The sequence below is a fragment of the Malus domestica genome, chromosome 09, assembly GCF_042453785.1.
Source record: "Malus domestica chromosome 09, GDT2T_hap1".
Taxonomy (NCBI): Eukaryota; Viridiplantae; Streptophyta; class Magnoliopsida; order Rosales; family Rosaceae; genus Malus; species Malus domestica.
This window is the reverse complement of record NC_091669.1, coordinates 4074264-4095055: the sequence shown is the minus strand read 5'-3', so window position 1 is coordinate 4095055 and position 20792 is coordinate 4074264. Positions and strand designations below refer to the sequence as shown.

The 20792-nt window shown below is 38.6% G+C and overlaps 7 protein-coding genes across 7 annotated transcripts; 2 read left to right on the top strand and 5 right to left on the bottom strand.

Moving 5' to 3' along the window:
- On the top strand, positions 1 to 1890 carry LOC103442399 (BAG family molecular chaperone regulator 8, chloroplastic). The gene is made up of 2 exons (XM_008381184.4): positions 1 to 708; positions 813 to 1890. Exons 1-2 carry the CDS (start codon positions 91 to 93, stop codon positions 1611 to 1613), a joined length of 1419 nt encoding a protein of 472 aa, XP_008379406.2. The 5' UTR covers positions 1 to 90; the 3' UTR covers positions 1614 to 1890.
- A 617-nt stretch (positions 1891 to 2507) lies between these two features.
- Positions 2508 to 4502, bottom strand: LOC103442400 (uncharacterized). Its single transcript, XM_017334104.3, has 2 exons — positions 4004 to 4502; positions 2508 to 2713 (listed from the first exon to the last, which is right to left on the bottom strand). The coding sequence occupies exon 1, from the start codon at positions 4308 to 4310 to the stop codon at positions 4020 to 4022; it is 291 nt and encodes a 96-aa protein (XP_017189593.2). The 5' UTR covers positions 4311 to 4502; the 3' UTR covers positions 2508 to 2713; positions 4004 to 4019.
- A 2223-nt stretch (positions 4503 to 6725) lies between these two features.
- On the bottom strand, positions 6726 to 8135 carry LOC103442831 (stemmadenine O-acetyltransferase-like). The gene has a single exon (XM_008381629.3). The coding sequence runs from the start codon at positions 8133 to 8135 to the stop codon at positions 6726 to 6728; it is 1410 nt and encodes a 469-aa protein (XP_008379851.2).
- Positions 8136 to 9958: 1823 nt separating this feature from the next.
- Positions 9959 to 10330, bottom strand: LOC114826825 (transcription initiation factor IIB-like). Its single transcript, XM_029107588.1, has one exon. It carries the CDS (start codon positions 10328 to 10330, stop codon positions 9959 to 9961), a length of 372 nt encoding a protein of 123 aa, XP_028963421.1.
- Positions 10331 to 10344: 14 nt separating this feature from the next.
- On the bottom strand, positions 10345 to 10917 carry LOC114826824 (transcription initiation factor IIB-2-like). Its single transcript, XM_029107587.1, has one exon. The coding sequence runs from the start codon at positions 10915 to 10917 to the stop codon at positions 10345 to 10347; it is 573 nt and encodes a 190-aa protein (XP_028963420.1).
- A 1051-nt stretch (positions 10918 to 11968) lies between these two features.
- LOC114826823 (transcription initiation factor IIB-like) lies at positions 11969 to 12928 on the bottom strand. Its single transcript, XM_029107586.1, has one exon. It carries the CDS (start codon positions 12926 to 12928, stop codon positions 11969 to 11971), a length of 960 nt encoding a protein of 319 aa, XP_028963419.1.
- A 1574-nt stretch (positions 12929 to 14502) lies between these two features.
- LOC103442829 (pentatricopeptide repeat-containing protein At5g39350) lies at positions 14503 to 17163 on the top strand. The gene has a single exon (XM_017334438.3). It carries the CDS (start codon positions 14639 to 14641, stop codon positions 16631 to 16633), a length of 1995 nt encoding a protein of 664 aa, XP_017189927.2. The 5' UTR covers positions 14503 to 14638; the 3' UTR covers positions 16634 to 17163.
- Positions 17164 to 20792: the final 3629 nt, after the last annotated feature.

The following is a 20792-nucleotide window of genomic DNA, read 5'->3' as shown; positions in this document are numbered from 1 at the left end:
TTTTTTTTTGTCAATAAATAATGTCACATGCTAAGCAATAGGTAAATGAGTAGCTAAACTTATCACGTCAGCCCTTTTAGGCTCCCACAAATGGCCTCCCACCACCACCTCCACCACGCTCACCACCACCAACCTCCACCCCCCACCACCGCCATTTGCTGCACCAGCTCCTACAACACCTGCTGCTGCACCCAAACCCACAACCCCTACCCGCCACAACCACCACCGCCACCAGCCACAGACCCACTTCTCCAAGCCCTCGCTTCTCAGTTTCTCCAATCCACCCCACCAGATCCCTACTCTCCCCACCACAATCTCCGCCCCAAAAACCCTCACCACACCCACAATGCCCACCACCCAAAACACCGTTTCCGCCAACAACCCCCACAAGACCAACTTATCTCCTCCCTCCTTTCCCGCATTGAAGCCCTCGAATCTTCCCTCCACCACCACTCCTCCTCTGCCTCGCACTGCTCTCACTCTCCGTACTCCCGCTCTCTCAGAGACTCCGCCGCCCGAGTGATTCAAACCCACTTCCGTGCGTTCCTCGTTCGCAGATCCCGAACCCTCAGGCAGCTCAAAGACCTCTCATTCATCAAGTCTGCTTTCACCTCTCTCAAATCCTCGATTTCCAGTGAAACCCACTTGGATTTTCACGCCATTTCTCAGAAATCCATCAATTTACTTCTCAAGCTCGACTCGATTCAGGTAAATAATTTTCATGGGTAATTGCAATTTTACTAATTTTTTATAAAGTTACTGCCTTTTTTGTTATTTTCTTTGAGGTTTTTGGTTGTGCATTTTGTTTCCAGGGCGGCGATCCGATTGTTAGGGATGGGAAGAGGTCGATTAGCAGAGATTTGGTGAGGTTTTTGGAGTTCATTGATGGGGTTGTTATGAAAAGGCATGGGCTTTCACTGAAAGCAGTGAAGAATGTGAAAGGGGTGAAGAATGTGAGGTTTGGTCAAAATGTTAACAAACCACGGGTTTTACCCGCCAAGTGCGGTCGCGATATGGGATGGGATCAGAGGGAGAAGATTGAGAATTTGAGGGATAGGATCGAGAAGATTCGCGGGTTTGCTAGAATTGCTGAGAATGATGAGGAAGATGTGGAGCTTGAAGGATTTCAGCATGACAGTGATGAAGATGAAGAAAACCTTAGACTTCGATTTAAAAATGGGGTGTTGGTGAAAGGGCATGGGCTTCAACCTAAGGTCAAGAAAAATGTGAGCTTTGCAGAGAATGGGAATGTGTATCGGGTCTTTAGCAACTCCGATGAACCAGTCTTGGGTTGGGATGGGAGTGATTCTAGTGATGATCATGGAGAGCTTGTTGAGAACCGTTGCAGTGAGGTTGAAGAAGTTAAGGGCATTTCTCAGGAGACCGAGGAGGATGACGAGGAGGCGCACACCGAGAATGGCGAATCACCACAGGCCAGCAGTGATGGAGAAAGAAACCCCAGAGCTAGAATGACTCCGAGAAGAGAAGATATTTATGAAACCAGAGGCCGTGATCAAGTTCAGAATGAGTATTTGCTATTCTCAGCTCCTTTGCCGGTGAAGATGGAGTCGAAATCTGACATCTTAAAGAGAAATAAGGCTGTGAAACTTTGAAATGAAGGGATGTAACCTGAGATTTTGTTTTGTGTCCTACAATATTTGTGCGGCTATCCGGGTGGACATTAGGTCTTCGCCATTCAAATCATTATGTTTTGATCGATTAGTAGAACGCCATGTCGGGTGGGTGTTCGATCAATCCCCTCTGCTGCTGAGAGAGGGAGGCTGCAAACCATTCTGTAAGATGTAACCTTCCACTCTTTACCATTGTCTGCTTGTTCTTACATTTGCAGTGTTTACCTATTGAGTTGTATGGCCTAGTAACACTTATTTTATACCTTAACTTTCTCACAAAAGATGCAAAGACAACGTAACGCAACGTTCATGTTAGAGAAAATGAATGCAGATTACCGAGACTTATTACGCGGGCAAAAATGGAATACAGAAAGCCGAGTACTTCAAAATCTGCAACTGCAGCTCTAAAGAAAGAAAAAACCTTGAACATCTTACAAATTAGAGGACACCCCCCATCCTTTCTTCCATCGACAAATTAGAGGACACCCTTCATCCCTTCATCCCTTCATGCACAAATTAGAGGACACCCTTCATTTCCAGTCCCCTCTTCCCTGTATGGAAAAAATTGTAAGGATCGGTTTCCTTGTCTTTCCTTTTGCATCACTATAAATTCAAGATTATTCATTGACCTAAATCAAATCGTCAATTTAAGTGTATATTTAGAGCAAGTTTCACCACATAAGTAGATTTAAAGAAAAGGTAAACAGGTAAAGCCACGATTTTTAGATGATTTTTCGAGTTTTCTTCTCGTTCGCTACAAGTGACATGAACCAAGAATAAAAGAGATAATCCACAACAACCACATCTCCAATGGTTTCCAGTTTTGCATAATCATTGATGGTTTATGAAATTTGAACAAATCTGTACCAGAAGAAAGGTTCTAAAATTATTCTTTATTGCAAAAAATGCAAACAGATATTCCTCAAGGGTACTCAAAATTCATAACTAATTACACCTTTAAACCCAAAAACTCAAACTTAAAGGCCTAAATACAAATCTGAGGCCCCGAGGAGTCCGATAAGCTACAGCGTTATAAAAGTTCCATGAAATCGCTTGTCAGTAGAAGTGAAGGTCTGGCAAACCTGCACAAATCAAAGAATTGCAGCAACAATATGTCACGACTGCTACAAACATCGAAACTATAACAATTATGCTACATAGAGAGATCCACAAGATATAAGTAGCCATCATCAGGAGGTCACAAGGAGAACAAGTCTCGAATTGGGTTGGTCGTGTGCAATGAACAACAGTGATCAGTATCGATAAACAGTTGGCTCAACCATCACTGAAGGTAAATGAAGTGAGCTGAGAGTTGAGGTTTGAAGCAATACAAATCTTGATTATCAGACTCGTTATGAGTCATGACTCGTGACCAGTAAATAGAACTTGTCTTTTGCAAAATCAAAATCAAATGCTTGTTGCAGTTTATAGACGAATCACACAGCGGAATTTACTCTGATATCCAAGTATCATGTTTTATGATTAGAAGTTCGAGCTTTTCTTAAGAATTGTAAAATAAATTAAAGATAAAACTTGTCTTTACAAAACACTGGCTTGTAAGGATCTCTCAGTAAGTAATGTACTGAACATCTTAGAACTTATTTCAATGATCTTATCAGCAAGGCTTATAGTTCGAACTTGTCTATCCGGCTGGCATGGATTTCTTCTTAACGTGTGTACTGAACATCCTCGAACTTATTTCAGTATAACTTGTCTTTGCAAAACCGATTTTAAGGATACTTCTACAGGGTAAATGTACCGAACCTCTTTGAACTTGTTTTTGCAAATCAAACATTGCTGAGCCAAATCACAAGACGGAGAAAAACAAAAGAATATAAGCCTTGAATATGATTTTTGGGATATTTCCGGCGCTCCCACCTCACATTTCACAACCTCTAACTTCACTAAACAATTTACGATTTGATATCATGGATTAACAATTTATGATTTGTGCATTAAGTTCGATACATAATCTTTCCATGAAAGAAACTAAACACCCAGTGGCTCAGATCATACAGGCTAAGATGGAATTAAGAAATAAAAAAGTTATATGGTTCCCAATAATTCCTATAGCAACTAAGACCAAAAGTTTCAATTTTTATTTCCTTGCCCAAAATTTCTCAGCAAACAAAGAAAGCATCATTCATGCCCATTAATTAACAATTAAAAACCAAATTATGCAGACAAGCCCCATTAATCAGACATAACCAAAAACCCTAATAAAACCCATACTAACAAACACCCAACAAATTGAAGAACTGGGCGCACGCAAGTTAGAATTAGATTAGGATATCGCTCGAATAAAAAGAACAAAAACCCAACAATATTAAGGAAAATTAATCATATTTAGTGTATAAGGAAGGGGCTTTTACCTGGAAAGAATCAAATTCAGTGCTTGATTGGGTTCTGAACCTCCATGACGCTCTTGAGCTTAGGAGCGTAGAGAGAGTAAACGAGAGCCTGCCGATTGGCGACCTCCAGCTGAGCCTTCCCGTCTGAGAAGGCGGAGGAGATGGCAGACGGGTCCGAAAGGTTCCGATTCTGACGAAAACCGTCGACGGTTCGGCGTTTCGTGTACTCCCTGATGTTGTAGTCGGTGAACTTACGAGCCACTCGAAGGAAAGAGCGGAACATCGTGAGCACCTCAGCCCGAGAAGAAGCCCGGGCCACCACAACCATGGTGGTGGTTATCGCGCCTCCTCTGAGCTTTCCCGAGAGCAGAAGAATGTTCGAGAGAGATTGAGAGAGTGAGGGAGAGAAACACTTCGGACCCGATCTGAACTCTGAAACGGAAGTATGCGGCTTTCGTTTATTGGCTTCCCCCCAGCATTTGTGGCACAGAACGCAGCGTTTCACGCTTAAGACCAACCAGCTCCAATGTTTAGACCCAAACCCAAATATTTGAGGGTTTTTTTTTTTTTTTTTTTTTCAAACGATAGAATTTGTTAGATTAAGTGTTAGATCTTATGCTTTTATGTAAGGGTTAAATATATTTTTACTATATTTGAGTTTTTTTTTTTTTTTTGTACATCGATATTTTTACATTATAGAGAGTTCAGCTAAACTACATAACAAGCAACCTAATTTGATATCAAATTCATTATATACTAGATTTGAATTTAAAACCAATTTCTTTCAAATAATTAGTAATACCACAAGAAAGGTCACTCAATGATGAAACTAAACTAAAAATTTTGATTTAAACCCGAACCAAAATTCAAATTTGGGTTTCTATTTATCTAACCCAAATTTTGGAGGACAGGTTTTTATAAAAAAAATAAACGAAAGCAGGCTTTTGAGAAGTGACAGTCAGCTGCGCCCCAAGTTGCAGGCGATCCAGCTGTCCAACGGTAATATTTGAACAATTGTGAACGGTTCGATTTCTAGACCGTTGAACAACAGTCCAGACTAACATTCAATTTTTTTTTTAGCTAATATTTTGATTTTGATTTAAAGGTCCATATTTGACAAATTAAAACTTGGTTACATATTTTTTTGTCAATTTTTTGGTCTTGATGTAACGGTTCATATTTGCTTTTTTCGAATTCCTCTTTATTATTTACTAGCCTTCATGCACGCGCTCACATGCGTGCAGTAGACATTTTTTGAATCACTATGTGTTACGCGCGATTTACATGTTTTAAATGTATTTATTAATGTAGATGGAAATGAATAATAACATTTAATAAAAGCGATCTTTTAACTAATCAAAGCAGCTGAATCCATATTAATAAAAGCGGTCTTTCAATTTCCATCTACATTTTATTGAATTTACATTAAGATTAGAAAAAATAATATTTAATAAACAACTGATTGCTAGCTCATTGTGAGGCTAAGCACACTCCCTTCCCTTAGTGTACAATTAATTTAATCACGTTAATATCCGCGTGCAAAATACTTTTTTTATAAAGAAAATAATATTTAATAAACAACTGATTGAATTACATTATTGCTAACTTATTGTAAGGTACTAATTAAAAAAAGGGAGTTTTAACGAAAAGCACACGGTACTGTTCACTTTAACGAAAAACCACATTTTTACACTAAAAAGTCAAATATGGTACTATTCACTTTACCCTTTATTTTGTCCTTATCATTAAAGCTCAAAGTTTTCAAACCCTTTTCATTAGTTTTCTTTTAAAAAAAACTTTACTAATTTATCACCGGCACTACGTGCCTTTTAAGATGTTTTGAACACAATATTCATGATTTTCCTTATTTTTTTTATTATATTTTTCTTTACCCTTCACGTGGGCACCATCAACTTTTCACTCATCGGTCTATTTTTTTATACTTTTCTCTCTTCCCACTTATATTTATATTTTATTTTATGATGATTAAATTACCAAATTACCCTTACATTATTTGATATATTATATTTGACTGCTTTTGGAGTTTTTTTTGTTGAGGGGCAATTTTATCTTAATATTTTTGTCAAATGCGTGAACCTAAAGTTTTTGTCGCATGCATGACACCAAATTGGGGCTCTCGCTTTCTATTATATAGATTTCTTTTCCAACAATGATATAAAAAGAGGTTCACAGATCCTAAATCATACAAATCAAATTTCAAAACCAAATCGAACCCCTAATTAAAATTGACGAAGCAAGGTGAAATTCATTACCTTCTGTGCACTACAGCAGTCCGAGGTGGTGGAAAGACAAAGAAGTCGAGAGAGAGAGTTCTTGACGGGTCCCATATATGTAAAACTACCAAACAGGCAGAATAGCCTCTTCAACATAAAACTTAATTTCTTCGCCGGTCGACGACACCCAAATTGAACATGCACAAGTAAATGGTGGATTGTCATGGTACGGATTAGGCCTTCCTCTTCATCCTATTGAGTCTCGAATTCAAACCATCATTCTTCTCTTTTTCTTAGTCTAGTATAGAGTAAAAATATCATTTGTAACGATGAACACGCATAAGTATTTTGAAAAAACAATATATTTATCCATCGAATAAGAAGATGGGTGCACAAAGAAAATTAATTTGATCAAGTAAAAGGAGGGAACTATTTCGATATTAACAAATTATTTCGAGCATTCAGAGAATGATGATAAAGTAAAATATATAAGTGTCGAGAAAAATAATTTAGATCCTTGCCCTGGGCTTTAGAAAACTCAGGACCGGCCCGGAATGGCAAGTGATGCTAGGGTTGACGGAAGCAAATTCAAGAAGCTCCTGATCAGACTCAAATATGGCCATTTCTTGTTCATCAAGGGTCACCCAAGCTTCGATACCATCTTGCTGTTTTGTGTCCAGCAACCGAATTACGTTCTTTTGGACGATATGGTTGGTGACCCACGCAGGTTTTCCCCATCCAAAATCCATTTCATATACAGGAAGTTTGCACAAGCTTGTGGTCCTGTAAAAGTTTACGCCTTCGTTCCTCTTAAAAGGATCAGCATGCTTTCTCATAAACTCGGACACCACCAAGAATCCTTCCTCACATTTAAATATTTTCCAGAAATCTGCCGCTGATTGCCTCATATTGCTCACTAACTCGTGTAACTCGGTCTCATTTGCTCTGAATACCACTTGTAGTGGCCAAAACCAGTTCCCCATGACATTTTCTGATATCTCGGGGACCATTCTTTTGCGGAAGCTCATCATCTGGGACAGCTCCGTTGCCCTCGTCGAACTCTCAGGCTGGCATTGACGGGAAGCAGCAACAGAACATTTCAATATGATAGCCAGAACTAGGTTTACATGTGATGGGATGAAGGTTTGGACTGCACTCCCAATTTTGGCCTTCAGACCGGCTATCTTTGAGACATCGAACACAAACCTTCTTGTAACTAAATTTTGACTTTGGATTTTCGATGCGGCGTTGATGGACACCAAGGGTAAATCTCTTCTAGGGGGTAACAAAGACCCTCCAGTAAACTCCGGTTGTACCAATTTCACTCCAAGGATTCCATCGTTGCGGTTTATTGCTGCCCATGTTCGCGCGAATGTGAGGAGTGATGCTGCATCTGCAATCTTGTGTGAAGGGGATATAGCAACAACGATTCCTCCACACTTGAAAAAGCTAATCTGAACAAACAAGAGTACATATCCCAAACCTACTTGGCCTGTTTCGGGATCATTTTCGGCAATAAAGTGGTTGATCAACTCGGGATTGGGTTGCTTGAGAAAGTCCGAAAGTTGGCAGTTAACTTGGGCTTCAAGAAAATGAGCCCCTTCATCGTTGCACTCAACCAACGCCGAGCTTTTGAGCCGGCCAGCCAGTGGATAGAAGTGAACTAAAGCTTCAGATAGAGACTCTTGCAAGCGCTGAGATTTTCTGGTCTCTGAAGTTTCGGAAGCAAAACCAGAATCGCTATGGTTTTCGTAGAACCATAGGATGGTTGGATATAGAGTCGAAGGAAAAAATTGGTCGTAAAGAGAGAGGTTAAGAATTCTGTTGAGATGAGGAGTGGGAGATGATGGTTTGATGATCTTTCTTGAGGTGATTTCCACCAGTGAATTGATATCAGTATTACAAATTCCGAATGTCATGGTGCTCTAGATTGGAAAGGTAGAAAATTAATTAGGATGAAGCAGTATGTCTGAAACTGAAAGAGATATTTGGGGAGAGAAACTACTTCGCGTATAAAATTCCCATCCCATGTTAGGTTACAATTATTTTATGGAAACGTTCGTTGTCCTTGTTACCTAATCAATGAACCCTTATATAAAACTATGTATATAAATACATAACATGTGAACGGTAATGATTCCCACGTGGGATATCAAACGGCCGTACAGGGTTCACGTCATCTCGCTGTGTTGTTTATGTGTTATGTTTGAAAATTTTTTATATATGAAAGAGCGTGTTTTCCCTATTGCATGGATCTTTAAGTAAATTAAGTTACTCTTCATGTTATCAATTATCGATTGGTTTTATAATGAAATCTTAACTTTGTATCGTACGGTCGCTGTTATGAGTCAACGGCGGTGTTGTAGCATATGGCGCATCTAGGGATGAAGGTTGTGCAGGTCACAGGTCACATCTATGCTGGTCACATGTCACATCCACGTGCGCTATGGTGCTGGTAATACCGAATATTTTTCCAATTTTTCGATTCGGGATCGGGAATGGGCCCACAGGAAAATCCGTGGGCTTTCTGATTTGATCAGGATTTCGCGCTCAAAATTGTCAGCCCAAATTTGTTGGGCCTCTGAATGTGCAATTTTTTTTATTTCGGCCTATCAATACAGCCTTAGTTTTGGGCCCATTTCATACCAATTCATATTTATCACTACAATTTTTAACACAGCTTATTATTTTATACTAAATTATCATGTTTAATGGTAGAAGTTAGAGCTTGTCATAAGAATTGTACAATAAATTATAGATAGAACTTGTCTCTTACAAAACAAAGGCTTTTAAGGATCTCTCGGAAAGTAACGAACTGAACATTTACAACTTATTTCAATGATCTTTTTTCCTCTTTTTTTTTGGTCGAAATATTTCGATGATCTTATTACGAAGGCTTAGGGTCTGTTTGGTATTCTATTTGAATTTTTTTATCATTTCTCAAAACATTTCTTAAGAACATTTCTTGAAAACAATTTTCTTTATGACTCAAAAAATTAATTGGTTTGCGATTTAAAATTTTTAAATCTTACGACTTAAACTAGACAAAGAGATCTAAAAAGAGGGGGCCACAGGAGAGGGAGAAAGATGAGAGAGGAGGAAAAAAAGTAAGAGATAATTGAAGGAAAGAGAAAGCAGAGAGAGAGGGAGGATCCGACGAGATAGAAAGGAGGATGAGTGAAAGTAAGAACCGAGAGAATTAAGAGTGGATTTGAGGAGAGACGGAAAATGTAAAAATAAAATAAAAAAAGATGAGAGAGAAAGAAGAAAAGAAAGAGATAGATTTGGAGTGAGCAGAGAGGAGGGAGAGAAAAGAAATGAGTTAGTTTAAGTTTAAAAACTCTAAAAACTCACTTTTTATGTTTTTAGAGAATATACTATATTTTTTAGTTAATTTTAAGTTCAGATTTTAAAAATAGTCATATCAAACAAGTTTTTAAGGCCTAAAACTTGAAAATTGTTTTTGAGTTTAAAAAGTTAGATTTAAGTAGAATACCAAATAGACTCTTAGAGTTAGAACTTGTCTTTCCGGCTGGCATGGATTTTTTTTAGAGTAAGTGTACTGAACATCCTCAAACTTATTTCAATTTAACATGTTTTTGCAAAACCCATTTTAAGGATTCTTTTGGATAGTTCCGGCCAAACCAAGAGCTCACCTCACATTTCACAACCTCTAACTTCACTAAACAATTTATGATTTGTGCATTAAGTTTGATGAATTACAATGTTTTGATCTAGACCTTCAATGACTGTTCAATTTCTTGAGGTCCTCCAAGTACTTGCAATACCAATTGGGTATTATTGTCGAAGAATAGAGATAAATCTCCTTGTATGTGCTTTTAATCGTCCCCACGGCAGCACCAGTTTCTTGCTGGACATCTTCAACAGTTTTTCCATTGGAAGCAAGCTTCACTATCATGTACAAAACCGCTGCCACAACAGATGTAGGGCTTCTCCTTATGTCAAGCTTCGCCAAGTTCTTCAAAGTTTCTTCCACAGCCCTCCGATCCTGAATACTGTTCATGCCAAGATTTGAGCAGTATCTCCGCCATAGGTCCCCGGCGTCTGTAGCTTTGGAACCGAGCTCTAGCTCTTCTTTCAACACTTTTACCATCTTGGTAATTTCTTTCATTGAGGGTCCGTTGGCAGCCCCGGCGATTTCCTTTGGTGTTCGCGAATATGGTTTTCTTGGCAGGCAAGGAACAGGCAAGCGGCCATCATAGCACCAAACTTTCTCCCCCTGCAGATCTTCTTGTCAACGGCCTTCTTGTATAACACTTTGGCATCATATAGTACGCCTTCGGGAAGGCCATGCTTGTCTAGGTGGTGAGCCATGGCTTCGAGGTATTCTGTAGCTTTTGTGAGAGACGTTTGGGGGTTCGACGTCGCAACGTTATTCAACCGGTTATATGGAGGAACAACACCATCGGTGTTGTCCTTGTTCTTGTTTTGCTTCTTTTCTTTGGAAATACAAGTGGTAAGAAGGCCATTATCCAGCAAAGGATCCAAGGAAGTACCGACACGAGTCCGGTCCTCCTTGGGATCCTTATCCGCAAACTTTCGCCACTCGGCGGTGACATCGATGCAGTAGGCTCCAACAATCAAACCACAGTCAGTGCAGATTGTGTCACCCGACTGGTGGTCGATCACAACTTGTGTGTATTTCTTGCAATATGAACGGAACTGTTCATCGGTTTCCATGATTTTCAGATCGAGAGAGAGAGAGATGCAGTAGCTTTTCTCTTGCAGTAAGTAGGCTTTCTTGTTTTAGATTTTTGGAGTCTCTGATTATACGTTTTATAGGGGTGGGATGGGAAGCTAGTTCTCCTAGATTGGTAGGGATTTATTGTGAGTCGAATCTTTCCTTGTACAAAACGGGACAAATTAAGAAGAGTTGCTAATAAAACCTAGGAAATTAAGCCCTAGCTTCCTGATATTTATAGGACCACCGACTCCTATATGTGACCGACTTAAACCCTATCCCAAAACATCAAATTCCTAGAGTGATATAGGGATAAGAAATTATTATGTAAAAAAAATAACTAGCCAGTATTATACGAAGAAAAAAATTTTCACTGTGCTGGAAATACGACGCGATACACAAAATGTCATAATACAATTAGATGACCCCTCGTATTATTGCATTTGATGATTTTAACTCAATAATAAGATGTCACATGTCCTGGTTTTTAAAGTAAAAACAAATAATAATAACTTGCCCTTATTTCTAAACAACATAATATAATCGTTGTACAAATTAAGCTTATCATTGCTGCTCCAAATTCTATCCAATCTTAGTTTGCCTTTAATTTGTATTTCATATTTAGTCCTACCATTGCATAGACATACAAAATTGTATAATTAAACGATGGTACCCAATACTAATTAACCATTATTTCTGAATACACCAATAGATCAAAAGCCTGACTCTAAAATAAAAATAATCAATTAATCTTAGGCTCCTAATCCCACATACTAACACAGCTAGCCTTCAAAACTTGATTATTTATCCATGAGAAATGATAAGTGACTCTCTCAAAAGCGGAGAGATTTTTTAGTGTACTCAGAATATGAAACGAAACACTACATGTCATGGAGTGGAACACATCTTGATATAATTCAACCGCTAAAATACAAATCCAAAGTCAAAAGAATAATCGTACAACTAATTAAGAGTGGAAAATTTAATCCCAACAAACTCCCCAAGCTGGATATGGATCAATTAGGAACTACAATGTTTTGCTCTAGACCTTCAACGAGTGTTCAGATTCTTGATGTCCTCCAAGTACTTGCAGTACCAGTTGGGTACTATCGTTGAAGCATAGGGATAAATCTCCTTGTATGTGCTTTTAATCGTCCCCACGGAAGCACCAGTTTCTTGCTGGACATCTTCAACAGTCTTGCCATTGGAAGCAAGCTTCACTATCATGTACAGAACCGCTGCCACAACAGATGTAGGGCTTCTCCTTATGTCAAGCTTCGCCAAGTTCTTCAGAGTCTCTTCCACAGCCTTCCGATCCTGAATACTGTTCATGCCAAGATTCGAGCAGTATCGCCGCCATAGGTCCCCAGCGTCTGTAGCTTTGGAAACGAGCTCCAGCTCTTCTTTCAACAATTTTACCATCTTGGTAATTTCTTTCATGGAGGGTCCATTGGCAGCCCCGGCGATTTCCTTTGGTGTTCGCGAACTATGGTTTTCTTGGCAAGCAAGGAACAGGCAAGCCGCCATCATAGCACCAAACTTTCTCCCCCTGCAGATCTTCTTGTCAACGGCCTTCTTGTATAACACTTTGGCATCATAGAGTACGCCTTCGGGAAGGCCATGATTGTCTAGCCGGCAAGCCATGGCTTCGAGGTGTTCTGTAGCTTTTGCGAGAGACATTTGAGGGTTCGACGTCTCAACGTTATTCAACCGGTTATTTGGAGGAACAACGCCTTCGGCGTTATCCTTGTTCTTGTTTTGCTTCTTTTCTTGGGAAATACAAGTGGTAAGAATGCCATTATCCAGCAAAGGATTCAAGGATGCACCGACGCGAGCCCGGTCTTCCTTGGGATCCTTATCCGCAAAATTTCGCCACTCGGCGGTGACATCGATGCTGAAGGCTTCAACAATCAAACCACAGTCGGTGCAGATCGTGTCACCGGACCGGTGGTCAATCACAACTTGTGTGTATTTCTTGCAATCTGAACATAACTGTTCATCAGTTTCCATGACTTTCAAAGAGAGAGAGAGGCAGTAGCTTTTCTCTTGCAGTACTTAGGCTTTCTTGTTTGAGATTTTTGGGGTCTCTGATTATATGTTTTATAGTGGTGGGATGGGAAGCTAGTTCTCCTAGTCCGGTAGGGATTTGTTTTGAGTCGAATCTTTCCTTACAAAACGGAGCAAATTAAGAAGAGTTGCTAATAAAACTTAGGAATGCCCTAGCAGCTTCCTGATATTAATAAGACCACCGACTCCTATATGTGACCGACTTAAACCCTATCCCAAAACATTAGTGATAGGAATAAGAATTATTTTGTGAAAAAAAAAAAAAAAAACACTTAAGAGGTATTCATTAGTGAGTATTATAGGAACCACCATAAGTGGTCCAGTGGTAAGAGCGCGGACTGCGGTTCCTCAATAAACAAAAAAAATGTAGGAGATCCCGAGTTCAATGTTCCAAACTGGTGATTGGTGAGTTTACTAGACAGTGGCCACGGGCAGAGTGAAATTCCCCACAGCCTCTCCGGACCCCCCAAGGGGGGTGTGGATAGGGGAGAGTTGCCACAAGTTGTCTCATTTTAAAAAATAAAAATTAGTGAGTATTATATGGAAATAAAATTTATGCTAGGTACACGACTCGGTATATCAAATGTCATATTATAATTGAATGACCACTCATACTATTGCACTTGCTGATTTTGTTCAATAATAAGATGTTACATGTTTCTTGTTTTTAAAAGAAAACAAATTAATAACATGTCCATTATTTTTTAAAACAATAAAATATGTTTTAAAATATTACCGGACTAAATAAAATCAATACTTACTAATGAGTATCCAAGTATTATCATCGTAGCAATTAAGCTTATTATTGCTGCTCCAAATCCTATCCAATCTTAGTTTGCCTTAAATTTGCGTTTCATATTTAGTCCTACCCTTGCATAGACATACAAAATTGCATAATTAAACAATAGTATTAAATGCTAATTAACATTTATTTCTGAATACAACAACAGATCAAAAGCCTGACTCTAAAACATAAATAATCAAGTTCTTGTATTACGGTCTGGTGGTATTTCGCTTCACTTGAAAGTGAAAGATCTTAGGTTTGAATCTCATGAATGGCGAATTCAATATCAAATTAGGTTGCCTATTGTGTGACATAACTGAACTCCCCTTCTCTTTAGTGTAAAATATCGATGTACTAAAAAAACATAAATAATCAATTAATCTTAGGCTCATAATCCCACGAACTAACATAGCTTGAAACTTGATTATTCACACATGAGAAATGCTAAGAGAACTCTCTCAAAAGCAAGGAGATTTTTCTTAGAATATGGGATGGAAGTGGAATACCACAAGTCATCATACAATTGGAGAGAATCACTCCAATTGTGGTATGACATGCAATGTTCACGTTTTTTGGGTACATTGAATTTTTTTTCTTCTCAAAAGTGAGACTTTCTGTCACCTCGCAGTTTAACGTCAATTCTCGTATCAACATTATAAAACATTATGTAAAAAACATGAGGTGACAAAGAGTTCATAAAAGAGTCCTACTTGTTTAGTCTCCTTTGCATTTTTCTTCATACATATATGTTTTTGTTTTAGTATAAAAGTGGAATCAAACGCACCGTTTAATCCCAACCAAACGCACCGTTTAATGCCAATTAACTAGTTGACGAACCATGTTTGAAACAAAAGCGCCAATTGACTTTGATGAGCGCCCCAGCTCAAGCTTTTACCAAAGCCAAGCACGTCGTCAGTGCCGCCGCCGCTGCAGCCACTCGATCCGTCGCCAAAACTAAGAATTTTCATGGCCACCTCATCACATCAGGCTCAGTCTCGCCGCAAGTCCGCTCAAATCTTGCAAAGTCTTACGCTTTATGCAGTCACGTCCCGTACGCGCGCAAACTGTTCGACGAATTGCCTGACCGGAGCTCATTTTTGTACACTTCGCTGATGCGGATGTATGTATGCAATGGCTTACCCTATGAGGCACTAGACGTGTTTGCGCAGATGGTGGCCTTAGGGAAGTGTTGCCCAGATAGGTTTACTTATCCGGTTGTGATTAAGGCTTGTGGTGATTTGTCCTTGATTGATGTTGGTGTTGTCGTTCACGGAAGAACGGTAGTTTGTGGGTTCAATTTAGATGGGTTTGTTCAGAACTCTTTGGTGGCAATGTATATGAGTTGTGGGGAGACGGAATTGGCAAAAAGGGTTTTTGATGCAATGCGAGAACGAAGTGTGGTGTCTTGGAATACCATGATCAGTGGGTCCTTTCGGAATGGGTGTGCCAAGGAAGCTTTGGGTGTTTTTTATTGGATGATGAATGTAGGTGTGGAGCCGGATTGCGCCACTGTGGTTTCTGTGTTGCCGGCTGTTGGTTCCTTGAAGGAGATAGTGTTGGGAAGACAAGTTCATGCCTTTGTAGAAGAGAAGGGTTTGGGGAAAATGATAAAGCTGAGAAATGCATTGGTGGATATGTATGTGAAGTGTGGTAGCATGAATGAGGCACGATTAGTTTTCGATAGCATGGGTGAGAGAGACGTCGTGACTTGGACGAGTATGATCAATGGATACATTTTGAATGGTGATGCAAGAAGTGCATTGGCACTTTGTTGGCTGATGCAGCGGGAAGGTGTAAAACCCAATTTCGTAACTATAGCTTCTCTTCTTTCAGCCTGTGGGAGCTTGCATCTATCAAAGCATGGACGGTGCTTGCACGCATGGGCTATTAGGCAAAAGCTTGAATCTGATGTTATGGTGGAGACCGCTTTAATTGACATGTACTCAAAATGCAATTGTGTTCATTGCAGCTTTCAAGTGTTTGCAAAGACTTCAAAAAAGAGAACAGTTCCCTGGAATGCAATTATCTCCGGCTGCATTCATAATCGGCTTGGTAGAGCAGCGATCGAACATTTCAAACAGATGCTCATGGAAGCAGTACAACCCAACGAAGCAACCTTGAACAGTCTGCTTCCTGCATATACCATTCTCGTTGATTTGCATCAAGCAATGAATATACATGGTTATGTAGTACGATCTGGGTTTCTTTCAAGTATTGAAGTTGCTACTGGTTTGATTGATTCATATTCGAAGTGTGGAAGTTTAGCGTATGCTCACCAAATTTTTAATGAAATCCCAGAAAAGGAGAGAGATATTATCCTGTGGAGTGTGATAATAGCTGGTTATGGAATGCACGGCCATGGCGAGGTTGCAGTTTCACTTTTCTATCATATGGTTCGATCTGGGGTGAGGCCAAATGATGTCACTTTTACCTCTGTTTTGCATGCTTGCAGCCATGCCGGTTTGGTGGACGAGGGCTTGGGGTTGTTCAGGTTCATGCTTGAAGACCCAAAAGTGAGTCCTCAAACTGATCACTACACGTGCATTGTGGATCTTCTTGGTCGCGCTGGTCGGTTGGCAGAAGCTTATGATCTGATTAGATCAATGCCGTTTCAGCCTAACCATGCCATTTGGGGTGCACTACTCGGTGCCTGTGTGATACATGAGAACGTTGAGCTGGGAGAGTTGGCCGTTAAGTGGCTTATTGAGCTCGAGCCAGAAAATACAGGAAACTACGTGTTGATGGCCAAAATCTATGCTGCAGTGGGAAGGTGGAAAGATGCAGAAAATGTGAGACATATGATGAATGAAAGCGGGTTACGAAAAACACCCGCTCACAGTCTGGTTGAGGTCAGAAATATGTGAAACGAAGCGTAGCTTGGTGGTTTGTTTTCTCTAAGAGGATGAAATCCAACTCTTCAACTAGAGCATCTGTTCAAAACAGCAATGGGTGAGGACCGAATGAAAAGGGAGACGCTTTTACCGTCGTGGTGTTCGGGGCCCTAATGATCGAATCGAGATGGTGAGGACCTTGGTGGAAGGGTACATTGTCCATGGCGTTGAGCATGAATGTGTGCAGTTTGAAAAGAACGTGATAGAAGTCCGACCGGTCGAGTTGGTTAAGTTTCGAAGGGAAATACATCTTGGAGGTCGGAGTCTCAGTCTGAAGAGGAACAAGGCTGAGTGCTCTTGTATTAATTACTTAGTTGGATTGGGGATATATGTATGTAGGGCACTGCTAGGGAGATTATAAATTTAAATCGTATTTTGTAAACCATATTATGATGTGTTGATTATTATTTAAATGTTGATTAACGTATTTATTTTCTGTTTGTGATACATTACATGATTTGTAAATGTGGTCTAAAAAATTAGTCTACCGAGTATTACTCGTATACGTATATAGGTACACATCTACTACCTGAATGGTTTTCTATCGTATGACCTTACAAACCTGTTAGCCTAATGATGACTTAATAGTTTTCTCATAAATATCTTTGAATTGTTTCTTTTAGCAATTTTTATTCTCCTATACGTATCACTAAGTGAACCGAGAATTATAAGTTTAAATCTTACATATAAGAATTTACTAAATTCTTTATCAAATTGAAATCTTAATGTAAAATTCATACCTACCATTATATCCGTACCTTTTATGCATTGGTGATTATTTTTGTTGACATAACTCTTGGCCCCAACAGAATCCTCTCGGAATCTTTTTATGAGGATTATGGGACGTGAATTGTGTTTGTATATCGTACATTATGGGATCAGTTTTTATTAAGTATTATTTGTGTATAATTTTAAATACAAATATTTAAAATAATTTATGATCGTACGTATATAATAAAAGAACACGATATACGGATTCCTGAAATCCTCGAGAATCCGAATTCATCTTTGCCTATATGTTATATGCTTTTGGTGGGCCCGCATATATATTCTTGCTTTAATTTTTTTTATTTTATTTTAGTGTTTTAAGACTTTGAGAGAGAAAGATTAAATTAAACAATGAAATCTGAGATCTAGCATGTCGGTGTAGCAACTTTTTTGGCAAAGCTAGCTAAAACCCTAATCAATTCTTCAATTGCATTGCCAATTTTGGCATGAGAGGAGCATCAATTCCTTTTCTCGTTTTCATGTTCTAGGCACATGACACAAAGTGAAGTCTATTAAAATATAATATGCATCAATTTTTCATTACGTAGTAGAAATAAACTATTAATTTTATTAAGTTAAATCGTGCATAATGTCTTTGTAATTCGTTCAGATTTTCACTTTTCTTGGTCTTTGTTTTTCCTTTGCGTTTTCATTATGTTTTCACCTTAATTCCACACATCGATTAAGTCTGATTTTTTCCTAAATTTTTTTGGACCGCTCGACATGCAATTAGTTCAAAACATGTTCATCATGTGGCCGAGCAAAGCGCACCCGTGTGAAGCAGCCTAGCATCGCTTTAGGTAGGAGCAGAATGAAGGACGATTCCCTCGTCTCTCCCTTTTCGGGGAATGGCTGCGGACTAACTGCTCTGACATTCCTGTTTTTTTGAAATGAATCTTCGATTTGGAAAAAAACCAACTTGAAAAGAAGTCCAACTCATTCCATGATGTGCTAACAGTGCTATGCATTGACGAATGCAACTTTTTGGTGCACGAATAACAAACCCACTAGATAATTAGATATTAGGGATTGACTAATATGACGCAACCGACACGTCACCTTTTTTAGGTCAAGGTCGACACATCATTTGGTCATCCAACAAAAAACGACTCGTCGTCTCAGCTGAACCTTCTAAAATCTAGGAGGAAAGCTTGACACGGTCGATACGACATGCATATGGACGTGCGTGGTGCAGGGGCTTTGTGGCATCAACGTCGTTAGCGGCGACTTTGGGCGTTTGTAGGGACAAATAGAAATGGGAACTTAGAGGAAATACAATATAATTATCCCTTATGATATTCAGCACGTCTTTTCAGTTTTCACAATGTCTTGTTCCTCAAGCAATTGTTAAAATCACACACATGACATAAGTGTTTACGTGGTTCATCCAACTCAATTTCAATTCCGAGCTACGTACGCTGGTATTTATAAGAAATTAATTATAATTCAAGTGGTACGTTTACTAGCTCGAGAGCTTAAATAATTGATAGAGTGAAAACGGGTGGAGAGAGGTTACAATAAGAGGGAGAGCAACAAGAGCAGCCATAGATAGAGTAGTATATCTAAACAAATCGAAGAACCTAATAGGAAGAAGCTAACGGAATAAAACTATTACTATGGGTATGAAAAGAGTAGGCCAATGGTTCGTGAAAACCGTATGAACATTTATAGAGCTTTGAACTTAGAAATTTCTTGGAATTTTTAGATACATTTCAATTTCATTCTATATCTTTCTTTACCTTTTATATTTTGAAAATAAGATTTAATTCAGGTGTTTTAAAATTAAAATTTATCTTATCATAATCGAAATTTCTCAACTTAACACAGCTACTTGGGGCATACAATTACAACTAATTTCATGTTCGATTATCGTTGGACAATCCTTGTCGGTTCTCACCATCATTTTTCAGCATATAAAATTAGGTGCAATAACAAATTCGGCATGCCAAACTCCACAGTCTCTCCCAAACCCAGCAGGAATTTATGACATTTCTGGCGACAGCTAAAGTTTGCACTACTTTGAAGAAAACAACATATAGTGCACAAACCACGTACAAAAAGTTTCCATGGCCCAGTAAATCACTTGCTCCCCTCTGTCAATATAATCTTGGAAAATATTATTCACACACCAATTTATACGTCTCACATGCTCTTGTTAATTTTTACTCATTGATTTTTTTCAGTTTATTTCGATCTGATGTCAAAAGTTAGAGAGATGTGTAAGAAGTAAAAATGAGTGTGTGGATAACATTTAATAGCACTACCCTACAAATTCTTGTGGATGTTGCATTAGAACTTAATTAGAAGCTTCCATGCTAATTACCAAATTAATGGATTTACTTTACTTATGCTAATCATCTTTCTATGATTTCTAATCACCTTTACTTGGTGCATGAGTCGTGACAAAGGTGAGAAATCAAATGCGTCATGGATTTGCAGCTACAGATTGCAGAAAGCACCATTTCTATTAATTTAAGAATTTATTTTCTTAATTACTTTAATTAGCAAAGTTTTGATTTGCGTAATTAACGGATTATTAGCAAAATTTGGATCGCCGGCCGACAAACGGCAACTCATCCGCCAATTGGATGACAAAAACGACATAATTCCCTTAACAATGCTCCTTTTTTATGTTCAAAATTTGGATTTAAAATGTGCAAAAATTGTTGGCGAAGCAAAACCGCATCGAACATTACATGGGTTAAGCCTAATGGAAACTCCAAATTAGAGATCCAAGTCTTTGATTATTTTCGGTAATCAACTATGCTTAAGAAAATGACGGTAAGGTGGAAGAGACTTCTTTGGATTTCGAGATGTGAATATATGATCGTTTTCATAATCAAAACGGAAGAAATTCGAATTTGTGATATATTTCGATGCACAAAATCATTGAATTAAGAGATAGTCTACAAACAAGTTTTGAAATAAATGGTTTTATGCTCATGCCGGCCACACAATTGTAACCATGAGGCCCACTCTATAGAATATTGATCGATATTTACACGACATTCTGTGTTGCGACATTAAATTAAAGATTTGTGTTTGATTTTGATAGTGATTTTACCTCTTGTTGACAATTCTCAATATATTAATTTGATTTAATTTGTACTTGGTGGTTGGAAGAACAAACCCTACTGTAGGGTTGGTTTGAAAATACTTTTAAAAATGACTGAAAGCGTTCTTTGCAATAATGTTTTTGAAATCAACCCTTAGTAAAATTCAAGTGGATCTTGAAAAAGTATTTGAAATGTTTCCAATAATACATACATAGCTGGTGCTTTTTTCATAAAAAAAAACACATTTAAAACTAAAATCAATTTTACTAAAACACTTTTTATCATTTTAAAAGCATTTCTAAACGAGC

What these genes read in the sequence shown, in the direction of transcription:
- LOC103442399 (XM_008381184.4), top strand. Translation starts at nt 91, where the DNA reads ATGGCCTCCCACCACCACCTCCACCACGCTCACCACCACCAACCTCCA. An exon ending in TCAAGCTCGACTCGATTCAG is followed by an intron (nt 709 to 812) that starts GTAAATAATTTT and finishes TTTTGTTTCCAG; the next exon opens with GGCGGCGATCCGATTGTTAG.
- LOC103442400 (XM_017334104.3), bottom strand. Translation starts at nt 4,310, where the DNA reads ATGGTTGTGGTGGCCCGGGCTTCTTCTCGGGCTGAGGTGCTCACGATG.
- LOC103442831 (XM_008381629.3), bottom strand. Translation starts at nt 8,135, where the DNA reads ATGACATTCGGAATTTGTAATACTGATATCAATTCACTGGTGGAAATC.
- LOC114826825 (XM_029107588.1), bottom strand. Translation starts at nt 10,330, where the DNA reads ATGGTAAAAGTGTTGAAAGAAGAGCTAGAGCTCGGTTCCAAAGCTACA.
- LOC114826824 (XM_029107587.1), bottom strand. Translation starts at nt 10,917, where the DNA reads ATGGAAACCGATGAACAGTTCCGTTCATATTGCAAGAAATACACACAA.
- LOC114826823 (XM_029107586.1), bottom strand. Translation starts at nt 12,928, where the DNA reads ATGGAAACTGATGAACAGTTATGTTCAGATTGCAAGAAATACACACAA.
- LOC103442829 (XM_017334438.3), top strand. Translation starts at nt 14,639, where the DNA reads ATGAGCGCCCCAGCTCAAGCTTTTACCAAAGCCAAGCACGTCGTCAGT.